Source organism: Pelophylax lessonae (genome assembly GCF_965119305.1).
Source record: "Pelophylax lessonae genome assembly, chromosome: 7".
Classification (NCBI taxonomy): domain Eukaryota; kingdom Metazoa; phylum Chordata; class Amphibia; order Anura; family Ranidae; genus Pelophylax; species Pelophylax lessonae.
In genome coordinates, this window is record NC_138774.1 from 61,846,369 (window position 1) to 61,872,021 (window position 25,653).

Consider the following 25,653-nt stretch of genomic DNA (forward strand, 5'->3'; position numbering starts at 1 on the left):
CATGAATTGAAGGACAATGGTTCAAAGGTGCAATTGTCCTTGAATCAGCTATGTAACCTCTGTATAGAGTGAACACACAATGCAAGGTTTTATTTGAATAAGGATGTTGCTGTCTTTTCCTGTACAAAAAATATTTTGTGTTGGCAATTTAACTTTGTGTATTACCTAAGTTACAGTCATATGACACATTTACTTTGATTTCTCTCACATTCCCAAAATTCAGTCTCTTTGACCACATTGCTTAGCGTAGTTTCTTCCCACAGATCTATGCTGTACAACGGTTCCGATGTCGTCCGAGACTTAGAATGGGTTATCTTTGACGAGGTCCATTATATCAATGATGCAGAGGTGAGTGCCGCCACAGTAGTCCAGCTTTCTGTGCACTGCCTAGGCCTCTGTTCACCACATTTCTAACACTCATCCACAGCGAGGCGTCGTATGGGAAGAAGTTCTGATCATGTTGCCGGACCACGTCAATATTATTCTGCTGAGCGCCACAGTCCCCAACACCGTGGAGTTTGCAGACTGGATTGGGTGGGTTGCAGATCATTCCGTTTCATGTTTACAATATTCCCTGTAGGCATCGTTATAAAATACAGGCAAAGTTTTGTTGTTGTTTTTTTAAACTGATCTTATTGGTGTGCACACCGGATGTGCCGGGTGTGCCTGGGAACACCCTAATCAGGGTCGGCATCCTGTTAATCACAATCTTGCAATCCTTCCTTGCCAATCCCCGACCTGGACAGGATTCCTGCAGCAGCTGAAAGTATGCTTCTCTTCCTTTCTGATATTTCACCAAAGTCCCCCCACCAATGGAACTCCCTAAAAAAAAAAAAAAAAAAAAAAAAACATTAGAAAAAAAATTATACAAAATAATATTGTAAAAAAAATAATAATAAAAATAAAAAACTACTGACGTCATCCACTGCCCTTCTTACACCAACCTCTGCCCTACTGACACTGCCCACTGCTCTACTGACTGACACCAACCTCTGCCCTACTGACACTGCCCACTGCTTTACTGACTGACACCAACCTCTGCCATACTGACACTGCCCACTGCTTTACTGACTGACACCAACCTCTGTCCTACTGACAGTGTCCACTGCACTACTGACACCTTCCATGTTTTAATACATTTTAAATTGTTAGTTTACATTTATTTATAAGAGTGTATGTGCCTGCATGTACATATATAGTGTGTGTGTGTATATATGTGTGTGTATGTGTATATATATATATATATATATATATATATATATGCACACACACACAGTATCTCACAAAAGTAAGTACACCCCTCACATTTATATATATATATATATATACGTGATCCTGCTCTCCCGGGTAAAGCGCACGCATGCATGCTCCGGGTGGCTCGATAATGTCCACTGGCACCTGCCGATCATTCGTTACAGAGGGCAGAAGGTAAACAAGGCAGATTACCGTTCTTTCAGTAAAGAAGGCCTGGGTCCTGTGTTCCTGCAAATCAGGGACATGGATCCATGCCTTCCCCTAGTAAAAGCACCTCCCACAGTTTAGAAAACACTGGCTAGCACACATTTAACCCTTTGGTCGCCCATGTTAATCCCTTCCTAGCCATGATCATTAGTACAGTGCAGTTTTTTTTCAAAATTGTTGGTATTTTTTTTTTTTTCAAATACCACCAAAAGAAAGCTCTATTTATGGGGACAAAAATTACATTCAGGTAAAGTAGCGCAGTGCCGTATCGCACAATTTGGTCTGGTCATTAGGGGTGTAAATTTTCCGGAGCTGAAGTGGTTAAGGTCTTGCAAGCCCAATGACCAACTGGCTTTTTATGACAAAGGATCAAAAAATAGCCTGTAAAAGATGTAAATGAGTCTAAAGCTCCTCCTGTTAAATAAGTATTCCAAATGATAAAATGCATTAGCTTATATTTGGGTGCCTTATAGCCTGTTATATACAGAGATCTTCCAATGCCATATTGCCTTGGTGCCATACTAAAATACCACATTTTGACCATTTTTTGGTGAAATGCCATATTAAGCAGATTTGTGGGAAAATTCCACTTTTTGTGCCATATTTTGCCTTATTTGGGCCAAGATTCGAGGAAAAAAATAGAAATATTCTAATATTCTTCAAGTGGGACAGTAATATTTGCCAGCAATGTCTTCATATAGAAATATATGAAGATTTAATACCACCTTACACAGTGTATTCCATGTGCTTTCTGTGAGAGAGAGACACACTGTCATTGGCAGACTTCCCTATTGTTTGTGTATTGGGAGGGAATGTGGATTGTGCCCCTCTCATTGTTAAATGTTAATGACCTCACATTGTTCTGTCTGCCTTAAGATAAACTTATTATGGGATGTATATGTGTATGTGGATTGGCTGCTAAGGGGGAGGGGGGATTGTCCCACAGTGTATATCTGTGTGTACACTGTATGTAAAAATCCATTAGGGGGAGGACCGTAGGGAAACGCGTATATACAGTGCCTTGCGAAAGTATTCGCCCCCCTTGAACTTTGCGACCTTTTGCCACATTTCAGACTTCAAACATAAAGATATAAAACTGTAATTTTTTGTGAAGAATCAACAACAAGTGGGACACAATCATGAAGTGGAACGAAATTTATTGGATATTTCAAACTTTTTTAACAAACAAAAAACTGAAAAATTGGGCGTGCAAAATTATTCAGCCCCCTTAAGTTAATACTTTGTAGCGCCACCTTTTGCTGCGATTACAGCTGTAAGTCACTTGGGGTATGTCTCTATTAGTTTTGCACATCGAGAGACTGAAATGTTTGCCCATTCCTCCTTGCAAAACAGCTCGAGCTCTGTGAGGTTGGATGGAGAGCGTTTGTGAACAGCAGTTTTCAGTTCTTTCCACAGATTCTCGATTGGATTCAGGTCTGGACTTTGACTTGGCCATTCTAACACCTGGATATGTTTATTTGTGAACCATTCCATTGTAGATTTTGCTTTATGTTTTGGATCATTGTCTTGTTGGAAGACAAATCTCTGTCCCAGTCTCAGGTCTTTTGCAGACTCCATCAGGTTTTCTTCCAGAATGGTCCTGTATTTGGCTCCATCCATCTTCCCATCAATTTTAACCATCTTCCCTGTCCCTGCTGAAGAAAAGCAGGCCCAAACCATGATGCTGCCACCACCATGTTTGACAATGGGGATGGTGTGTTCAGGGTGATGAGCTGTTTTGCTTTTACGCCAAACATAACGTTTTGCATTGTTGCCAAAACGTTTGATTTTGGTTTCATCTGACCAGAGCACCTTCTTCCACATGTTTGGTGTGTCTCCCAGATGGCTTGTGGCAAACTTTAAACAACACTTTTTATGGATATCTTTAAGAAATGGCTTTCTTCTCGCCACTCTTCCATAAAGGCCAGATTTGTGCAGTATACGACTGATTGTTGTCCTATGGACAGAGTCGCCCACCTCAGCTGTAGATCTCTGCAGTTCATCCAGAGTGATCATGGGCCTCTTGGCTGCATCTCTGATCAGTCTTCTCCTTGTATGAGCTGAAAGTTTAGAGGGACGGCCAGGTCTTCGTAGATTTGCAGTGGTCTGATACTCCTTCCATTTCAATATTATCGCTTGCACAGTGCTCCTTGGGATGTTTAAAGCTTGGGAAATCTTTTTGTATCCAAATCTGGCTTTAAACTTCTCCACAACAGTATATTGGACCTGCCTGGTGTGTTCCTTGTTCTTCATGATGCTCTCTGCGCTTTAAACGGACCTCTGAAACTATCACAGTGCAGGTGCATTTATACGGAGACTTGATTACACACAGGTGGATTCTATTTATCATCATTAGTCATTTAGGTCAACATTGGATCATTCAGAGATCCTCACTGAACTTCTGGAGAGAGTTTGCTGTACTGAAAGTAAAGGGGCTGAATAATTTTGCCCGCCCAATTTTTCAGTTTTTTTTTTTATTTGTTAACAAAGTTTGGAATATCCAATAAATTTCGTTCCACTTCATGATTGTGTCCCACTTGTTGATTCTTCACAAAAAATTACAGTTTTATATCTTTATGTTTGAAGTCTGAAATGTGGCAAAAGGTCGCAAGGTTCAAGGGGGCCGAATACTTTCGCAAGGCACTGTATATCGGCTTCCTTTCCCACATCCTTCATACCAAGCTGAAGTGTATTACTGAAGTCATCGCTCGTGTTTTACATTTTCGTGTTTTCCTAATTCAGTATGCCTAAAGTTGCTAGTTCAAACATAACCCTTTTCAAGAAGTGGATTAATGGTGACAGCTATTTCACCGTGGAAGGTGGGAAGATATTCTGCAAGCTGTGCATGAAAATTAAAATTCAAAATTAAAGTAAATCCTCAGCAACCGTCGCCTCAATTTTTCTATGGAGAGCATAGTCGCTCACATAAAATTATACTATAATTAAAACTAAAATTGTTGTAAATACCTGTAAATAGTAATAAAGTAGTTAATATGATTCAAGTTGCACGATTTAATATCCCTTTTACGATGGGAACGGGGGGGGGGGGGAGTTGAAAAATAAATGCCACATTTGGCCAAAATAAGTGCAATATTGCCACACTTTTTAGTGCCACATTTCGTAAAAATAAATGCTACATTGTGAAGGTCTCTGTATATAGCATCAGTCTGAAATCAGTTTAAGATTATTCTAAGATCCTTTAGAATTCATTGACTGGTGCATTTAACCTGCTTCAAGAGGGTTTTTCATCCCATAAACTTGTGTGGTAATGCAAAGTCTGTTTGAAGCAAAGAAAAGCCTGTTGACACAAACCCTAAGGGCGCGGCACTGGTTGGGGGGGCTGTAAGACTCCACAGTTGAGCTGTGGTTTTACCACCCACCCCCTGCAGAAGCAGCATCCGGAAGAGTACACATGGCGCAGACACAACCGCCACACAACTAAGTGCAGTGTACATGATTGTGATGTTCTACTGCAGACTTCAAGCGGCGAGAAGATGCTGCACCTCCTCACCACCTTTCAAATGCTCTCTGAACAGCCATCCCAACGCGGATCACTCTTGAGAGCAAAGCTTGTGTGAATGACTCCTAAAAAGATAATGCTTTTTTTTTTTTTTAAGTTCTGGAGAAAATGATACATTCTCTTTATGTTTGTATTTAAACTTTCATAGGAGGATAAAAAAGAAGAAGATCTATGTGATCAGTACCACCAAGAGGCCGGTGCCGCTGGAACATTATCTGTACACGGGGAACAGTCAGAAGACGCAGAATGAGTTCTTCCTGTTGCAGGACGCTTCTGGAGCCTTCCAGACCAAAGGGTGAGAAGAGCCTTTAAGTGGGTGTAAAACCTTACCTAGTGAAGTGACTGGCCTCAGATGATACACAGAGATGAAACAAATCCTCCTACATAAGTTGTACAGGTTTATCTACAGTTGTCTTTCTCCTACATTCATTCAAAGTACAGAATTTACACAGGATCGCTCTGAAAAGCAGGGTAAGGAGAGCTAAAGTTACATCAGTAAGGAGAGCCCCCCCCCCCCGCGCACACAGGAAGGGAGCCGAGGCTGTCAATCAGCTGGATATCTCTCCCCTGTCACCTTTTCTCTCTTGGTGTCAGGAAAACTAGTAAGAAGTAATTTATGCTGATAGCAAAAGAAAGAGACAGCAAACAGAAATGACACTTGGTGCTCTGGATTGAGACAAGCACACACTAAAGAGGGATATGCTTTTTTCATATTTCATGGGGGTCTGGGGGGGGGGAGTTTATGTAATTCTTGTCTAGACAAGAATTGTAGAAGTGGGAGCAGGTACCTGTCAGAAAAAGAGGGGATGGGGAGGGGGGGGATTAGCGCTACTTTCACTTTTCAAGTGAAGGCCAGCTTTATTTTTCTTTTAAAAGTCCCATATTGAAGTGGTTGCACACCCTCACATACATCCAGTGAGGTAATTGGCCTCAGATGATACACAGGTGAAACAAATCCTCCTTTGTAGGTTGTACTTTTTAATCTGCAGCCTCTCTCTCCTCTACAGCCATACAGAGTCCAGAATTTACACAGCATTTCTGAGCTTTCAAAAAGCAGGGGGCGGGAGCTGAAGTTACACTTTGCAGATCTTAGTGAGGGCTGATTGGAGGGAATGGACACACCCCCTTCACACAGCACACAGGAAGTGAGCTGAGGCTGTCAATCAGCTGGAGGTCCCTCCCCTGTCACCTTTTTTCCCTTGGTATCAGGAAAGGTTGTCAGAAGTGCTTCATGCTGATAGCAGAGGAAGGAGGCAGCAGACAGAAATTACACTAAGGCCCCAGTCACACTTGTACGACCTGAAAGTCACGAGACTTTGGCACGCGACTTCAACACAACTTGACGCAATGCCTGTGTAATCTTGAGGTCTATGGACATCAAGTTGGAGTGCAACTTTGACACAACTTTGGATGGGTGCAACTTGTATACATCTTTGGCTTTGACCAGTAATAAAGAGCAACTGTTGCACACAAGTTGCATTGATGCAAAAGATGCACACAGGAAGAGAGCTGAGGCTGTCAATCAGCTGGATTTCCCTCCCTGACCACCATTTTTCTCTTGGTGTCAGGAAAACTTGTCAGAAGTGATTTATGCTGATAGCAGAGGATGGAAGCAGCAGACAGAAATGACACTTAGTGCTCTGGATTGCAACAAGTACAAACGTATAGTGGGATGTGCTTTGTTCATATTTAATGTCTGAGATTTACAACCACAGTGGAAGCCTACATTAAAGTGACACTAAACTCAGATACCACAGAGGCAACTGTTTTCCTTTAGGCTACGTTCACATGTTGGCGTAGCGGATCGCGGTCAGAATCACCGCGATTCTGACCGCGATCCGGAATCATTGCAAATCGCGGGACGCCTGTGCGATGCCCGTGATTTGCAATGGCACCCCAAACGCTGTGCGATGTTGCCACAATTTCTGCCTGCCGAATCGCGGTAACATCGCGCAAACAGAATTGCGGGACGCATGACGCTCATAAGGGGCCAGGAGCTTCTTTTGTGCGTCATGCATCCCGCGATTCTGTTTGCGCGATGTTACCGCGATTCGGCAGGCGGAAATCGTGGCAACATCGCACAGCGTTTGGGGTGCCATTGCAAATCACGGGCATCGCACAGGCGTCCCTCGATTTGCAATGATTCCGGATCACGGGCAGAATCGCAGTGATTCTGACCGCGATCCGCTACGCCCACATGTGAACGTAGCCTAACAGTCTGGTAAAACATTGTTTCCTTTTATTTCTAGCTACTATGCTGCTGTTGATGCCAAAAAGGAGCGATCATCGAAATATTCGCAAACATTCGGAGCAAAACACCCACATGGGGGTGGAGCCGGGCATGTGAGTAACTTGTGGGGGTGCATGCAGGCAAAACTGGGCAAAGTCAGGATGCTAGAAGGAGACTTGGAATAAAGAATTCATGTTCACTTTTTATTTTTTGAGCCTGTAAAGCATTGCATCAGCGATCAGCAGATCACTCCTGCCATGCAAGTCTCCAGCAGAGCAGGTCTCTACATCCCGTATGAGCAAGCAGATACAATCTGGACAAGAGAGAATGAACTACCACAGAGCTCCGCAGCGCCATGGCAGTACAATGAAAACTACAAGCCGACATTTGCATAGACTGTTGGGACTTGTACAGTGCCTTGAAAAAGTATTCATACCCCTTGAACTTTAGTCCCCTTTCATTTTGGTCCCAACCACTGGAACCTCCATCTTTAATATTCTAACGCATGCACATGTGCCGAAGGGCTCTTCCTTGCCTTCTGTTCCTGACAGAGTCCTGTGACACATCTGTGCAGATGTCTGGTCGTTTCTGGCGTAGTACAGGACTTCCATTGCTGATCGGACAAGGTGATGTTAATTTGCTGATTGGATGAGGTGGAGCGACAGGGTGGTGGTGCCATAATCTCCACCTCATCCAATCAAAGAACACTTTCCATTTATAGAGAAAGTGGCAAAGCATTCTCTGAATGGTTCCTGTGTTGAGCGGGCAAGCCCTGGGGTTACCATGCAGCAGGGCAGACGCTCAGCACAAGTCCTGGAATACAGCGAGGATCACCGTAGTAGCAGCGGCTACTACAGTGATTCTCTGCTTCCATAGGGAGGGATCAGGTATAGAATATGTATACTTACATTGATCCTAGATAAACCAATGTAATTATGCAAGAAATCCATACCTGAAATTCAGATTTAAAGTAGATTTAAACCCTTATATATTTATATATATATATATATATATATATACCCAGTGAAGTGACTGGCCTCCTACAAAAGTTGTACCTTTTTACCTATAGCCATCTTTCCCATACATCCATTCAAAGTGCAGAATTTACACAGGATCTCTCAGCTCTATAAAAGGAGGGGGGGGGGGGGATCTGATGTTACATCAGTGAGAAGAGCTGATTGGATGAAAGGGACACACCTGCTTCACACAGCACACAGGAAGAGAGCTGAGGCTGTCTGTCATAAGCCAAGCCCTCCCCTGTCACCATTTTTCTCATCAGAAGTGATTAATGCTGATAGCAGAGGAAGGAGGCAGCAGACAGAAATGACACTAAAGCCCCTTACACACGTACCGATTGTCGGCCGAAAAGATTCGGCCGACTACCGATCGGCCGATTGTAGGCTTGTTAGTATGATGCTGACGACAGCGCACTTTCGGCCGAACAGAATCTGTCGTGCAAGCATTAAAATTTTTGTATGCCGACACCAGAACGGCCGATTGTTCGCCAGTCAGTACAGATTTCGGCCGACAGACAGCAGATTTGCAAGACTGGGCATGCTCAGAAAAGAAAAAAGACAAGAATAGTTAACCATCACATGACATCACTTCTGCAGTCGGTTGTTGTTGGCCGACAAAATTTGTGTGCAGTCTTTTGCAGTTTTCAACAGACATGACAGCCCTGGACAAAAGACGGCCGATCGTTCGGCCGACGATCGCTACGTGTGTACGGGGCTTTAGTGCTTTGGATTGAGACAAGTACACACTATAGAGGGATGTGCTTTGTTTATATTACATGTCGGAGGTTTACAACCACACTTTAATGATTTGCAATGTGTGATGATATTCCTTTAAAATTGTGGTCTCACAAGTAGACACCTTTATTATATTTTTTGCGTATTTTTATCAATTAAATAAATTCAATTAAATTAATTAAATCAAAAGTCAATTTTGGGAATAAATGAAGGGTTAAATTAGTGATTTAAGCCCATGAAGTGAAGGAATCAGAAGGGGTGTCCTGGGGGCAGACCCATGTGCATTCTGCCTGTGAACACATCATCAATGTGTGGCTTTGAATTATACTGAGAAGAGGTCATCTCTGCTCATTATCCGGGCTTGATGTATCCTTTGAACCTACACATTAAAAAATACATGCCTTTTTTTTTTTTTTTTTTTTAACACATTTTTTTACCTGTGTGTTTTTATATCTGGCTGGAGTTTATCTGTATCACTTTAGCTCTTGTGAATATTGTGATTTATCATTTGTGTTTGCAGGATAAGGGCACATGGCTGTCTCTGATCCAGTCTCTCCGGAAGCGAGATGCCCTTCCAGTGGTGATTTTCACCTTCTCCCGAACCCGATGCGAACAGAACGCCTCCGCACTGACCACGGTAGATCTGTGCACAGCTGCAGAGCGGAGTGAGGTGCAGACGTACTACACCAAGTGCCTGAGCCGTCTGCGTGGGAGTGACCGCCAGCTCCCGCAGGTCTGTGCCCGAAGGTCTTTGACCGGTGTTATTTGTAGCGATTTCTTGTAATAGTGATTATCGCTTGTTTATTCAGAGAACGATCTAAGACATGCTATAGGTGGACTCAGGAAGGCTGGATTATTTTCCCACACCATATTTTATCTTTCAGATACCGCATTAGGTCGGCAGCTTTGTAGACGGCTGGTCTTCTGTCCAAATCTGCTGTAACATGTTAATGCCTGGTACACATGTACAAGTGGAAGTTTACCCATAGCAACTTAAAGCGGAGTTCCGCCCCCCTCCAAAAAAAGTAAAAGTCAGCAGCTACACATACTGTAGCTGCTGACTTTTAATATTAGTACACTTACCTGTCCTGGAGTCCAGCGATGTCGGCACCACAGCCAATGTTTCCATCGGCTGTCGGGTTCTGCCGCCACCATTGCCAGTGAGGGAACCCAGCAGTGAAGCCCTGCGGCTTCACCGGCGGGTCCCTACTGCTCATGCACGAAGCGCTTAACAAAATGAGTATGCTGTCCAGTTCTGGGCACCGGTCCTCAGGAAGGATGTGCTGGAACTGGAGAGAGTCCAGAGAAGGGCAACAAAAATAATTAGGGGAATGAGGAAAGACTACAAGCACTGAACTTATTCTCTCTGGAGAAGAGACGATTGAGAGGAGATATGATATCAATGTACAAATACTGTACTGGCGACCCTAGCATAAGGAACAAACTTTTCAGAGAAAGGGAATACAATAAGACACGTGGCCACTCACTAAAACTAGAGGAGAAATGGTTTAACCTTAAAATGCGTAAGGGGTTCTTCACTGTCAGAGCAGTAAGGATGTGGAATTCTCTTCCACAAGCAGTCGTATCAGCAGGGAGCATCGATAGTTTCAAAAAACTGTTAGATGGGCACCTTAAAGACCACAACATACAGGGGTATACAATGTACAACATACAGGGGTATACAATGTACAACATACAGGGGTATACAATGTACGGTTAACCGCAAACACACACACACATCGGTTGAACTGGATGGATTGATGCCTTTTTTCAACCTCACAAACTATGAAACTCCCATGGTGCTGCACATGTGATCAGTTATGACACCAGACATTTGATGGCAGCTTTCAGCAAGAAGAAGCTGGAACAGTTCTGGAGGCAATTAACAGCACACACCATTTTGGTAGCATCATTAATAATGTGGAATGTATGTTGCTTGCTAAAGAACATTATTTTTTTGTCAAATTGTTATGAGTGAAGTTCCGCTTTAATAAAAAAAATTATGTTCTTTAGCAAGCAACATACATTCCACATTATTAATGATGCTACCAAAATAAGCATATGCTGTAAATTGCCTCCAGCAATGCTCCTGTTCCTTCTCGCTGGAGGCTGCCATTTTGCTGAAACCCAGAGCCCCTGAACAGCAGTAAATCATAAAGCGGAACTAAACCCATTGATTTAAGGGTTTCAAAAAATGAAATGCCAGTATTTCTAACTGTCATATTTGCTTGTGTCCTCAAACTGTCCAACCATCAAATGTCTGGTGTCATAACTGATCACATGTGCAGCACCATGGCAGTTGCAGATCAAACAGAAGCAGTTTCCTTGGCTGTAAAGGATAGGAGGGTTTAATTCTGCTTTAAGGCTGTCAGCAGATCGGCCTCTACAAATTCAGCAGTTCCTAAAAATGGAGAGGAACTGAGCATGTGCAGAGCAGAGTGAGACGGTGTATTACTGAATTTTAAACCGTATAGAACTTAATTCTAGCCACTTAAGCCCCGGAAGATTTTACCCCCTTCCTGACCAGGGCCTATTTTGCGATTCGGCACTGCGTGACTTTAACGGACAATTGCGCAGTCCTGCGACGCTGTACTCAAATAAAATTGATGTCCTTTTTTCCCACAAACAGAGCTTTCTTTTGGTGGTATTTGATCACCTGTGCGATTTTTTGATCATGCGCTATAAACAAAAAAACAGCATCAACTTTGCAAAAATAACAATATTTTTCACATTTTTTTATATGAAATTCCCCCAAAAAAATGTAAAAATCTAAATTTTTTAACATTTTCGGCCAATTTGTTTTATGCTCCATATGTTTGGTAAAAAAAAAATCGCAAAAAGCGTATTTTGATTGATTTGCGCAAAAGTTATCGCGTTTACTAACAAAGGGAAAGATTTTTGTCATTTTTTTTTTTTCTTTTAACGCGTAATGGCGGCGATCTGCGTTTTTTTTTTTTTGCAGTACTGCAACATTGCGGCGGACAGATCGGACCCTTGACTGACATTTTTGACACTTTTGGGGTTACCAGTGACATTACTACAGTAATCAGTGCTAAAAATATGCACTGTTACTGTAAAAATTACACTGGCAAGGAAGGGGTTAATTTTATTGGAGAGGGAGGGGTTAATGTATGCCTGGTGCTTACTGACATGTGTGGGGGGAGGTGACTGAGTGACACAAGGACAGATCGCAGGTTCAGCTATGCTGAACCCTGCAATCTGACCCTGCCTGTCACTTAGGAGATCTGTTACTGTAAAATTACACTGGCAGTGAAGGGGTTAACTTTTTTGAGAGGGAGGGGTTATGTGTGTCTCTAGGGGCGTGATTCTAACTGTGATTGGCTGTGGCTTGAGGTGTAGGAACAGTGATCAACGGTCCTACATAGTAGAACCGTATGATCACTATTCCTATACAGGGGAGAATGACAGGCGGCTTGTTTACCTCAGCCGCCTGCCTTTCTCCCTCTGCACCGACGATCGCCGAGTGACACACACGCGGGGGGGTCCGTGACCGCGCAGGAGCGGGAGCGCGCCTCCGGGGGCGTGCGCTCGCTCCCTAGACCCTCACAGGCTAGCGACGTAGTACTACGTCGCTCTGCCTGTGAGGGGCTGACTGCCGACGTAAATAGTCGTGCGGCAGTTGGCAAGTGGTTAATGTTTTTCATAGCTATTACCGCAAAAGGGACCAGCCTGAAGTCGTCCTGCAGGACTTAATTTTCTGACTAAAGTTCCACTTTAAGTTTTTCTTCATTTAACCCACCAGGCTGGACGAAAAAAACTGAGAGGTCACTGTACTAACAATGCAATGTTAGTACAGTGATCTCCCTGCTGTGCTATTGTGTTCTGACAGGGGGACTACTCCCTATCGTCCCGTCAAAACACACCTGTCATAGGCTGAGAACGCTGATTGGATGCAGATCAGCTGCTGTTTTTCCTTCGACAGAAGGCGGTCATGAGATCGGTTGACAAGCAGCTGTACACACGTGCCAAAAGTCAGACGGTCTTGCCTAAACACTGACCCCTGGCTACTGCACATACTTATCTGGACACCTCTCCAAATTTAGGTTCAGGGGTTTCCAGTGAAGGGTACTGGTAATTCTGTAACAACATACAAAGACATTTTAGACCTTCTGGTAACAGTTTGGGGAAGTCCCTTTTCTGTTCCAGCATGACTATGTCCCTGGGCACAAATCTATCTCCATAAGGACATGGTTTTCTATGGAGGAATTTGTGTCTTTCATAGAACCCTGACCTCAATCTGCTGAACACGTTTGGGATACATTTGAGCGCTGATCGCACTCAGGTCTTCTCCAGTGTCAGTTCCTGACCTCACACGTGATTTTGTGGCTAAATGGGTAAAAAAGGTCCACACATACACTCCAAAATCTTGATGAAAGCCTTGTTAAAGGAGAGGTGGCTGTTTAAAGGGCTGGGGCGAATCCATATTAATACACATGGTTTTGGAATGTCCAACAAGCATTTAAATGTGATGGTGAGGTGTTTATAAGCTTTTAGGCATATAGTCTATTTATTCCATGTATTTGTGTGTGCCATAAAAGTTCAATATCTTTAAATATAAAACCCCGACCAAGATAAAAAATAAAATTCAAGCTCATTTAGGATCAGAATGTGCGCATGTGACTTTTTTAATGGTGAGCTACAGCAGTAACCGGAAACTAAAGGTTACAGGGTTCACATCAGCAGCTCAAGATCTCTTATTGCTTTATGGGGTATCTCGATGTACTTAACCGCATAAAAATAGCAAAATACAAGGGAAGTCTGGTGCTATTACCTGCTGCAAAATAGTGGAACAGTATTTTCTTCTGGCTAATGCCTCGTACACACGCAACGATTGTTGGCCATGAATTTTCGGCCAACGTCCGATCGGCCGATTTTCGGCTTGTTAGTATGATGCTTCCGACAACCCACTGCGACTTTTCGGCCGAACAAAATCTGGTGTGCATGCTATAAAATTTTTGTTGCCCGTCAACAGAACGGCCGATTTTCCGTCAGTCAGTACAGATTTCGGCCTACAAAAATCAGATGAGCTAGACTGGGCATGCTCAGAGAAGAAAAAACACACGGAAAGTAAACCAGAACATGACATCACTTCTAAAGTTGGTTTTTGTTGGCCAAGAAAATTCGTGTGCAGTCTAGAGCACATTTCAACCAACACAACAACACTGGACAAAAGACGGCCGATCGGTCGGCCAACAATCGTTGCGTGTGTACGAGGCTTAAGGAACAGTGTATGTTTGATATAGAGACTATGGGGTGGATTTGCTAAAACTGCAGAGTGCAAAATCTGGTGCAGCTGTGCATAGAAACCAATCAGATTCTGGGCCAGTTCACACTGGTGCGATGCCAAACATTGCATGTGATTTGCACCACATTGCTGTGCAGATCACATACAATGTCTGTGTGATGCGAATCCAGCATTACAAACTGTATGGCTGAATTTGCATCACATTCAGACCAAACTTGTGCAGGACCCTTTTTTTTTTTTTTGTGTGCACTGGAATCGGATCCAAAAAGGAAATTGCGATGCTGAGCACCCTGCTCCTGCACTCAGAACCAGGTTCTCAGGCTGCCTCTATCCCGGAACTCCCACTTGGCATCCACTATGGTTAAGCCTTGCTGCCCTCTAGGACCGGGGTGGTCGACAAACACTGCAAACATAAACAAAAAGAAGGGCGCGCCAACCTAGCGCATTATCCTCAGTGCGATATTGATATGCTGGTTTATATCGCATGTTTGTGAGTAGCTAATTTTTAATACTTCTTTAACCACTTTACCACCGGAGGATTTTGCTGTCCTACGTCCAGGCCACTTTTTGCGATTCGGCACTGTGCGACTTTAACTAACAATTGCGCGGTCATGCAACATCGTACCCAAACCAAATTTACGTCATTTTTTTCCCACAAACAGAGATTTCTTTTGGTGGTATTTGATCACCTCTGCACTTTTTATTTTTTGCGATATTAATAAAAAAAATGCGACAATTTTGAAAAAATAACAATATTTTTCTACTTTGACAGTTAAAAAATATCCAATATATTCAATTTTTGTCATATATTTTGGCCAAAATGCATTTAGCTACATGTCTTTGACAAAAAAATTCTCAATGAGCGTATTTTTAACCGCTTTAAGACCGGAAGATTTTACCCCATTCCTGACCAGGCCATATTTTGCGATTTGGCACTGCGTTACTTTAACGGACAATTGCGCGGTTGTGCAATGCTGTACCCAAATTATATGTATGTCCTTTTTTTTCCCACAAATAGAGCTTTCTTTTGGTGGTATTTGATCACCTGTGCGATTTTTACTTTTTGCGCTATAAACAAAAAAATAGCAACAATTTTAAAAAAAATAACAATATTTTTCACATTTTTTTTATATAAAATTCCCCCAAAAAAATGTAAAAATCAAAAATTTTTAACATTATAGGCCAATTTGTTTTCTGCTACAAATTTTTGGTAAAAAAAATTGCAATAAGCGGATTTTGATTGGTTTGCGCAAAAGTTATCTCAGCTACTAACTACGGAAATTTATGTCATTTTTATAGATTTTTTTTTAACTAGTAATGGCGGCGATCTGCGATTTTTTTTTTTTTTTTTTTTTTTTTTTTGCGGGACTGCGACATTGCGGTGGACAGATCGGACCCTTGACTGACATTTTTGACACTTTTGCGGGTACCAGTGACATTACTACAGTAATCAGTGCTATAAATATGCACTGTTACTGTAAAAATGACACTGGCAGGGAAGGGGTTAACTTTTATTGATGATCAAGGGGTTAATGTATGCCTGGTGCTTACTAACGTGTGTGGGGGGAGGGGACTATGTGACACAGGCACAGATCGCAGGTTCAGCTATGCTGAATCCTGTAATCTGTCACTGTCTGTCACTTAGGAGATCCGCCCGCTTTGTTTACACAAGCGGGCGGATCTCCACACTCGATCCCCGACAATCGGGGAAGAGCAGCGGTGATCACCTCCGCTCCTCCCCTGGCCCGACTCCCGCTGTGACTGAATACAGCGGAAGCGAGCCTCCGTCGGCGCGCGCGTGCCGCCCACAAGAGGAGGAGTCCAGCGACGTAGGTCTACATCGCTGGACGATAACGAACCACTTTGCCGCAGTACGCTCAATGTGCGCGGTCGGCAAGTGGTTAATAAAAGCCCACTGAGGATAATGCGTTAGGCTGGTGCGCCCTTCTTTTTGTTTATGTGTGCACTGGAATCAGATCGCATAGGTGTTCACATCCATGTGATCCGATTCTGCAAATCACACTGCATTTTGCAAACTGCTTGTGGGGTGTCGTTAACTTATCATACACTCCGCAATCAGTTCGCATGAACAGGATGCGATTTTGATGCGGTACAAATTCACACCGCATCTAGTGTGAACCGGCCCTCCAGGTTTTTTTTTTTTTGTCAAAGCTTAATTGAATAAGCTGGCTACCATGCATTGCACCAGATATCACACTCTCCGGTTTTAGTAAACGCCCCCCATGTGTTGTATGTTTGATATAGGCCCTAGAGCATGGGTGTCAAACTCCATTTCATCGCGGGCGGGATCAGCATTATGTGTGCCCAAAAAGAGCCAGTTGTATCTGCAAGACTATGTAATGGCACTTTTCCACTGCAAGTACCGGCTAGTACCGGCTCGGCTCTACTCGGCCCTGCTTGGCCCGGTTTGCTTTTCCACTGCGGTACCGCATGGTATAGTGTCGGAACGGTTCGGTACGGTACGGTATAGGTTTGCTTTTCCACTAAAGTAGTACTAAAGTTAAGTGGGTGGGATAAAAACGGGGTGGGTGTGATTCTCTGACCAATCAGTGGCTAGTAGTGACTGCATGCAAAGGATTGTGGGATATGGTACCAGTTTGGTACCTGTTGGAACCACAATCGAGTAGGTACTGTTTTTTCAGAGCCGTACCGTACCGTACCGTTCGGTTCCATGCAGTGGAAAAGCAAACCTATACCGTACCGTACCGTACCGTTCGGTTCCATGCAGTGGAAAAGCAAACCTATACCGTACCGTACCAAACCGTTCCGACCCTATACCATGCGGTACCAGCAGTGGAAAAGCACAAAAGCGTGCCGAGCCGGTACGGTTCCATGCAGTGGAAAAGCGACATAAATGTATCTGCTCTTTATCATAATAAATAATTGCCTCTGCATTTGAATATTACTGGTTTTAGTAATAACTTAAGCCGTGAAGAGCTGGTGCAGATTGGCACGGAGCCCGCTCTCACTCCTGTAGCAGATGATGCAAGTCTGATAAGGAGGTTCGGACATCGGCGGTATCATCCACAAGAAACTTTACTGGAGCCTGCTCAGACAGAACATGATTCTGCCATGGTGTTCTGTCTGTACACCCTTTTCAACTGGCATAGAATTGTAGTATTTTCAAAATTATTATAAGCAGATGTCCACAGCACCCCCCTTATAGAGCCCCCGCACCCTTAGTTGAGTCCCCCACCCTCCCTTTACAGCACAGTGCACCCCCTCAACTCATGCTATGCCAAGAAAAAGCTGGAGGCAGAGCTGGGAAGAAGAAAGTATGGGGTCTGGAGGAGGAACAGAGAAGGGCTGGAGTCTGCTGAATGCTGGGACCAGGGCAGGCGGAGATGAGAGGGTCCTAGAGCTACACAGAAAGGCATAGGATCTGGTGGAGAAGTTCTGTCCTCCTCTCTGCTGTCCACTGATGAGGCAAGGGAGCAGAGACGAGGGGTTGCTGTAGCTGCAGGAGAGGGGTGAGGGCCAAATGAAATGGCCTGGAGGGCCAGATTCGGCCCGCAGGCCTTGTGTTTGACACATGTGCCCTAGAGCAGTGGTCCTCAACTCTGGTCCTCGGGACCCACTCACAGGCCAGATTTTAAGTATTACCTTGGGGAGATGCAGACTAGAATACTGCAATCACTGAGCAGCAAATGAGATCACCTGTGATGTAATTTAGTTATCTTGCAAACCTGGCCTGTTAGTGGGCCCCCGAGGACCGGAGTTGAGAACCAAGGCCCTAGAGCAGGGGTGTCAAACTCAATTTATTTGCGGGCCGCATCAGCTTTATGATTGCCCTCAAAAGGGCCAGTTGTATATGTAAGACTAGATGTCCAGAGCATCCTCTTCCCTTACATAAGATGTCAAGAGCCTCCCCACCATCAGAAGTTGAGTCCCCCCACCCTCCCTTACATCACAGTGCACCCCCCCCCCCGCCTCCCTTGTGCTGCTGCTGGGAAAAAGCTAGAGGCATTTCTGCAAAGCGGAAAGTACAGGGTCTGGAGGAGGGCTGGAGCTCTTCTGCAGCTGCAGGAGAGGTGCGAGGGCCACATAAAATGGCCTGGAGGGCTGGATTTGGCCCGCAGGCCTTGTGTTTGACACATGTGCCCTAGAACATTGGTCCTCAACCCTGGCCTACAGGGCTCACGAACAGGCCAGATTTGCAAGATAACTGAAATACATCCCAGGTGATATAATTTGCTGCTCAGTGTTTGCAGTACTCTAGTCTGCATCTCCCCAAGGTAATACTTAAAATGTGGCCTGTTAGTGGGCCCTGAGGACCGGAGTTGAGGACCACTGCCCTAGAGGATATGTCAGGTTTTTATTGCTGTGGATATTTGTCCTCTCTATTTGTAACGGTGACCTTTGCCACTGAGGCAAAAGGTGATGGAAGATCCAATTAATAGTTTTGTTCCTGGAACAAAAAGAGGGTAAATCTTCCATTGGAGATGTGTTAGGCAGCGCCATCTCCCCTCACCCCCCCCCCCTTTTTTTCAAATCTTCCAATGGAGATACCTGTCTAATAGTGGATTTTCTCTCACTTTGAAGAGATTTGTTCTCATTCCTGTTACATTTTTAGGACAGGAAGTGAAGGAAAATCTTCCTTACAAGATACAAACAGAAAAAAAAAAAAAAATAGAGGTTGACCTTTTTATACTCTATTACAAACAAATGAACTTGGAATGTCTAATTTTTTATTTCTTCTGAAATGCTCGGCAACAAAACTATATCTGTTTTGTTTCATGCTTTAACATCATTTGAAGGTAGCCAACAGAACAAATATTTAATCCGGTATTACGTGTAATATACTTCGTTCTTATCATGTTGACATAATCTAAGGCATTAACTTTATGTATTTTATGGTGCAGTTTACATCATAAAAGGTTATTTATTAGCTTGACTGGGCCCTCTTTGTAACTAATGCTCTCTATAACCCTATAACTAACAAGCTTTGTAATCCTCACACTAGTCTTCCTTTGTAACCCAGCACTAACCCTCCCTGTAACCCTAACACTAACCCTCCCTGTAACACTAACACTAACCCTGCCTGTAACACTAACCCTGCCTGTATCCCTAACACTAACCCTCCCTGTAACACTAACTCTAACCCTCCCTGTAACCCTAACACTAACCCTGCCTGTATCCCTAACACTAACCCTCCCTGTAACCCTAACACTAACCCTCCCTGTAACACTAACACTAACCCTCCCTGTAACCCTAACACTAACCCTCCCTGTAACCCTAACACTAACCCTCCCTGTAACCCTAACACTAACCCTCCATGTAACCCTAACACTAACCCTCCCTGTAACCCTAACACTAACCCTCCATGTAACCCTAACACTAACCTTCCCTGTAATCCTAACACTAACCCTCCCTGTAACCCTAAATCCCTCCCTGTAACCCTAACCCTCCCTGTAACCCTAATACTAACCCTCCCTGTAACCCTATATCCCTCCCTGTAACCCTAACACTAACCCTCCCTGTAACCCTAATACTAACCCTCCCTGTAACCCTAACACTAACCCTCCCTGTAACCCTATATCCCTCCCTGTAACCCTAACACTAACCCTCCCTGTAACCCTCCCTGTAACCCTAACACTAACCCTGCCTGTATCCCTAACACTAATCCTCCCTGTAACCCTAACAATAACCCTCCCTGTAACCCTAACACTAACCCTCCCTGTAACCCTAAATCCCTCCCTGTAACCCTAACCCTCCCTGTAACCCTAACCCTCCCTGTAACCCTAATACTAACCCTCCCTGTAACCCTAACACTAACCCTCCCTGTAACCCTAACACTAACCCTGCCTGTATCCCTAACACTAATCCTCCCTGTAACCCTAACAATAACCCTCCCTGTAACACTAACCCTCCCTGTAACCCTAACACTAACCCTCCCTGTAACCCTAACACTAACCCTCCATGTAACCCTAACACTAACCTTCCCTGTAATCCTAACACTAACCCTCCCTGTAACCCTAAATCCCTCCCTGTAACCCTAACCCTCCCTGTAACCCTAATACTAACCCTCCCTGTAACCCTAACACTAACCCTCCCTGTAACCCTATATCCCTCCCTGTAACCCTAACACTAACCCTCCCTGTAACCCTCCCTGTAACCCTAATACTAACCCTCCCTGTAACCCTAACACTAACCCTCCCTGTAACCCTATATCCCTCCCTGTAACCCTAACACTAACCCTCCCTGTAACCCTCCCTGTAACCCTAACACTAACCCTGCCTGTATCCCTAACACTAATCCTCCCTGTAACCCTAACAATAACCCTCCCTGTAACCCTAACACTAACCCTCCCTGTAACCCTAAATCCCTCCCTGTAACCCTAACCCTCCCTGTAACCCTAACCCTCCCTGTAACCCTAATACTAACCCTCCCTGTAACCCTAACACTAACCCTCCCTGTAACCCTAACACTAACCCTGCCTGTATCCCTAACACTAACCCTCCCTGTAACCCTAACACTAACCCTCCCTGTAACACTAACCCTCCCTGTAACCCTAACCCTCCCTGTAACCCTAATACTAACCCTCCCTGTAACCCTAACACTAACCCTCCCTGTAACCCTAACACTAACCCTGCCTGTATCCCTAACACTAATCCTCCCTGTAACCCTAACAATAACCCTCCCTGTAACACTAACCCTCCCTGTAACCCTAACACTAACCCTCCCTGTAACCCTAACCCTAACACCCTCCCTGTAACCCTAACACCTTCCCTGTAACCCTAACACTAACCTTCCCTGTAATCCTAACACTAACCCTCCCTGTAACCCTAAATCCCTCCCTGTAACCCTAACACTAACCCTCCCTGTAACCCTAACACTAACCCTCCCTGTAACGCTAACACTAACCCTCCCTGTAACCCTAAAGATAACTCTCCCTGTAACCCTAACACTAACCCTCCCTGTAACCCTAACAATAACCCTCCCTGTAACCCTAAAGCTAACACTCCATGTACCATTAACCTTCCCTGTAACCCTAACGCTAACCCTGCCTGCAACCCTGAAACTAAGACTGGCCATACATTATACAATTTTCCTTTAGATTTACCAAAACCATATAATATGAGGTCAAATCTAAACACTTTCAATTTGTATGAAATCAGGCAGGCCCTTGCACTACATAGTTGAAGGTAAATCTAAAGGAAATTGGACAAGACAGTTGTATAATGTATGCAAATACTACTACAGGACAGAACATTAAATGCTTAGGCTGGCCATACATTAAACAATTTGAATAAGAAAATTGCATAATGTATGGCCAGTCTTAAAGGAAAAGAGCAGGCCTAATCAACCACAGGATCTGACTTTGAGAAGAGAAGGATGCTTTCATTACAGAAATGGCAAATGTAATGTGGTGACAGGGGAATATACTAATGGCAGTGACTGGGTCAAATTGTCCATGGTTACTTTTATCTGGAGGGAGTTTTCAGCACAGACATAATTGTATATATGTGATGATTATAGGTACTGCACATGCTGGATTTGTTGAAGAGAGGGATTGGTATCCATCACAGCGGAATCCTGCCCATCCTGAAGGAGGTGGTGGAGATGTTGTTCAGCCGTGGACTGGTTAAGGTCAGTGTTAGATTTGTATTGCTTTTGCTTGCCTTATTGTGAAAATGCTATTTCTCTGGCCTCAATGTGGTGACCTAAAACAAGCTGAATGAAAATGCTAAATCTGTTTGACCAGAATGATGCCCAGGAAATACTGCTATTGGAATGGAGAGACCAGCTAAGCAGCCTACATACTGTACAGTATAGTTAAAAAAATATATATACCCGCATTCTAGTGTGAACTGGGGGTTAAGAAGTTTGGCAGAGCCTCTGCTGTGGGCTTATCTATCCTTTTACACAAAAAAAAGAGCAAGCATGTAAAAATGTAAAAGGCATAAAAATTGATGGGACCCAGACCAGATTGGCTGCAGAAAAGATATGTATAGAGATTTTTGCTTTACAGGGTTAGATAGATTAGTCAGAATGTGGCTGATAGTAGATAAGAGTTAGTTTCAGGCTGGGTTTACACTGGTGTGATCACAGACATTGCATGCGATTCGCACTGCATTGATGCGCACATCGCATGCGGTGTCTGTGCAAAGGAATTCAGCCATACAGTTTTCATTGCATTCTGACCAAAATGATGCAGGACCCTTTTTTTGGTCCGCACTGGAATCGGATCACATTGGGGTTCACACCTATGCAATCCAATTCCTGTCCGATTCCACAGTTTGCACTGCAAATTAATTTGGGGGGGGGGGGGGTCATTATATTTACATTGACACCCACAGCGGTTCACAGAGGGCAGTGTGAACTGCCTGGAAGTGAGATGTGATTCAGGAACCTGCACTGGAATGGCGCTGGTTCCCACATCGCACAAGAGTGAAATGAGCCTTAGGCTGAACTTCTACTTTAACCCTGTGTGTACTGTGCTCACAAATCCCTAGCAAAGGGTTCGGGATCTTAGGGCTTGGAGGGGGGGGGGGGGGTGGTCACATTGTAATGTTCATTCTCTTAAAAAAAAATAAATGCCCCCCGTCTGGCTATTAATACTGCAAACCTGTGTGAAGAACAGAAGCTGCCTATAGGGTCCTATGTATAAACATATTCCAAAGAAACAACTAGAAAGGTCTGAAATATATATATTTTTTATTAACCACTTCCTGACCGCTTACGTTATATTTACTGCGGCAGGCTGACTCGTACAGGCAAAACAACGTAGATCTACGTCGCTCACCTGGGAGGAGCTAGGGGGCAAGCGAGCCAAGTGCTCCCACCCTCGATCGTCAGCGGGGGAAGCCGATGCGTGTGTCAGATGGCTCCGATTGCCGCCTGACACCTGCGATCACTACCCGCTGAGAGAGAACAGTCAGCTGTTGTAAACACAGCCGACCATCCTTCTCCCTGAAATAATCACAGAGCTCATATGATCCTTCTATATTGGATCACATGTCTCTGTGGTCATCCCAGAAGCCACCCCCCCCCCCCCACAGTTAGAATCACTCCCCTAGGGTCACATTTAACCCCTTGATCACCTATACTGTTGACCCCTTCCCTGACAGTGTCATTATTACAGTAACAGTGCATATTTTTAGCACTAATTACTGTATTGTCACTGGTCCCCCCAAAAATTGTCAAAAATGTCAGTCAGGGGTCCGATTTGTCCGCCGCAATGTCACAGTCCTGCTAAAAATCGCAGATCGCCGCCATTACTAGTAAAAAAAAAAAACAATATAAATGACATAAATCTTTCCCGTAGTTAGCAGACGCAATAACTTTTGCAAAAACCAATCAAGATTCGCTTATTGCGATTTTTTTTTTTTTTATACCAAAAATATGTAGCAAAAAACAAATTGGCCTAAAATGTTAAAAAATTTAGATTTTTTAAATTTGGGAATGTTATATAGCAGAAAGTGAAAAATATTGTTTTTTTTTTTTTCAACATTGTCGCTATTTTTTGTTTATAACGCAAAAAAAAAAAAAAATCAAACAAGTGATCAAATGCCACCAAAAGTAAGCTCTATTTGTGGGGAAAAAAAGGATTTAAATTTTGCTTGGGTACAGCGTCGCACGACCGCGCAATTGTCTGTTAAAGTAACGCAGTGCCGAATCGCAAAATAGGGCCTGGTCAGGAAGGGGGTAAAATCTTCCGGTCTTAAAGTGGTTAATGTAGGTATGCTGTGTGAATGGGAACACATAACAATCATATAGTTGGAGAAACACTTTACAGAAATATTCAGCTTTTTCACGGATGTTCACTTGCTGTGCACAGTATACGTCAGGAGGGAGCTGTGCTGTGAAATGAAAGTAATGTCGGAGCTGCATAATATGGGGTGATGCAATGAACTTTATCTGGTATCTCCTCCATCTGTTTACTGTCTGATAGCAAGGATTCCTGTGAATTCTGTCTTGTGCAATACAGCTTAATATATCAATATTTTGTTTGAATTTTTTCCCGTCAAGAGATAAATGAATCGCTGACAGCTGGCTTCTTATCTGCCCATGTTTGTGTAGTTATTTCCCAGCCTTCTGCGATGTTTATCGCCATGCTGACATTTAAACCGCAATCTATTTTCCTGCCAGCCTCTGCTGATCTCTACATTTGTTCAGGCATGCCTGCAACAATGCAAGATCTGAGGTATTGTGTGCATCCCTGGGGGTTCTCAGTTCAAACCACAACAAGGACACTATGCATGGAGTTTGCATGTTCTCCCTGCACGTGTGGTTTGTTTATTCTTCCTCGCAGAGACAGGGGGTTCAGGTTTTTTGCAGGGCCTAATGCCATGGAGAGGATATGTGTCCTTCTGGTCTTTTCCCTCTATTCAACCAGGGTTTTCTCTTTGGGGGAGCCCTCCGCAAGTACTTGGAGGACTGGCTTTAGCAGGATACACCTGGTTTCGGCCTTGGTAGACCAAGAGTACCCTGCCCCTGCCAGGAGCCTTGCGCCCTTGGGGGAGTTCAAGGTTTGAGGCTTCTCTTCTTCGGAGGTGATTTCTCAGTTAACTTTTTTTTATCACAAGGATTTGACAAGCACCACACATGTGTATGTATGAATGTGAGATAGAACGTTAGATTGTAAGCTACTTGTACATAAATGTACAATATGTAAAAACACTGTAATTCACTATACAGTAAAACCTTGGATTGCGAGCATAATTCGTTCCGGAAACATGCTTGTAATCCAAAGCACTCTTATATCAAAACGAATTTCCCCATAAGAAATAATGGAAACTCAGATGATTCGTTCCACAACCATTTATTCATAAATCCTTTAGTTTATAGTCCATATAAAAAGATTATAGCATTGCGATAGGTTATGTAACCATAAAATGTCCATCCACAAATAGCCGCTTCCACAAGTGGATTAGAAGCAAAATCCAGCAGGAGCTCCAGAGTATCAAAGAGAAGAGAGGCGCCTCAAAGTGTAGCAATATGGTTCTATTTAATAAAGGTACAACATTTAGCAACTCACATGGTTGATGAATAAAACAGCCACATCTAAGTATGCAGGCATCCGGGGTAAAGCTGTCCACATAGACTATCTTCTGCACCGCCGGCTGCCAGTCTGTAATCCTGACCGGGAAGACCACCCTGCAGTAAAACGATCTGAAAGCGAGGGGCAGCATGGAAGGGATGACGTAGATGGCGGTGCGGAGGATGGTCTATGTGGACAGCTTTAGCCTGGATGCCTGCATACTTAGATGTGCCTCTTCCAATCATCAACCATGTGAGTTTCTAAATGTTGTACCTTCATTAAATGTAACCATATTGCTACACTTAGAGGCGCCTCTCTTCTCTTTTATACTCAGCTGTGACTTGAGGCTACTTGTATATCAAGACATCGCTTGTATATCAAGTCAAAATTTATTTGAAAATTTTGCTTGTCTTGCAAAGC

General features: G+C 43.8%; 1 protein-coding gene across 1 annotated transcript in view; it reads left to right on the forward strand.

Annotated features, from left to right (window-relative positions):
* SKIC2 (SKI2 subunit of superkiller complex) overlaps positions 1-25,653 on the forward strand; it is a 125,039-nt gene that overhangs the window by 46,042 nt on the left and 53,344 nt on the right. The window contains exons 13-18 of the mRNA XM_082263474.1: positions 264-348; positions 428-534; positions 5,130-5,276; positions 7,231-7,324; positions 9,483-9,695; positions 21,729-21,839. Coding sequence (XP_082119600.1) covers positions 264-348; positions 428-534; positions 5,130-5,276; positions 7,231-7,324; positions 9,483-9,695; positions 21,729-21,839 — 757 coding nt within the window. The remainder of the gene's footprint in view (positions 1-263; positions 349-427; positions 535-5,129; positions 5,277-7,230; positions 7,325-9,482; positions 9,696-21,728; positions 21,840-25,653) is intronic.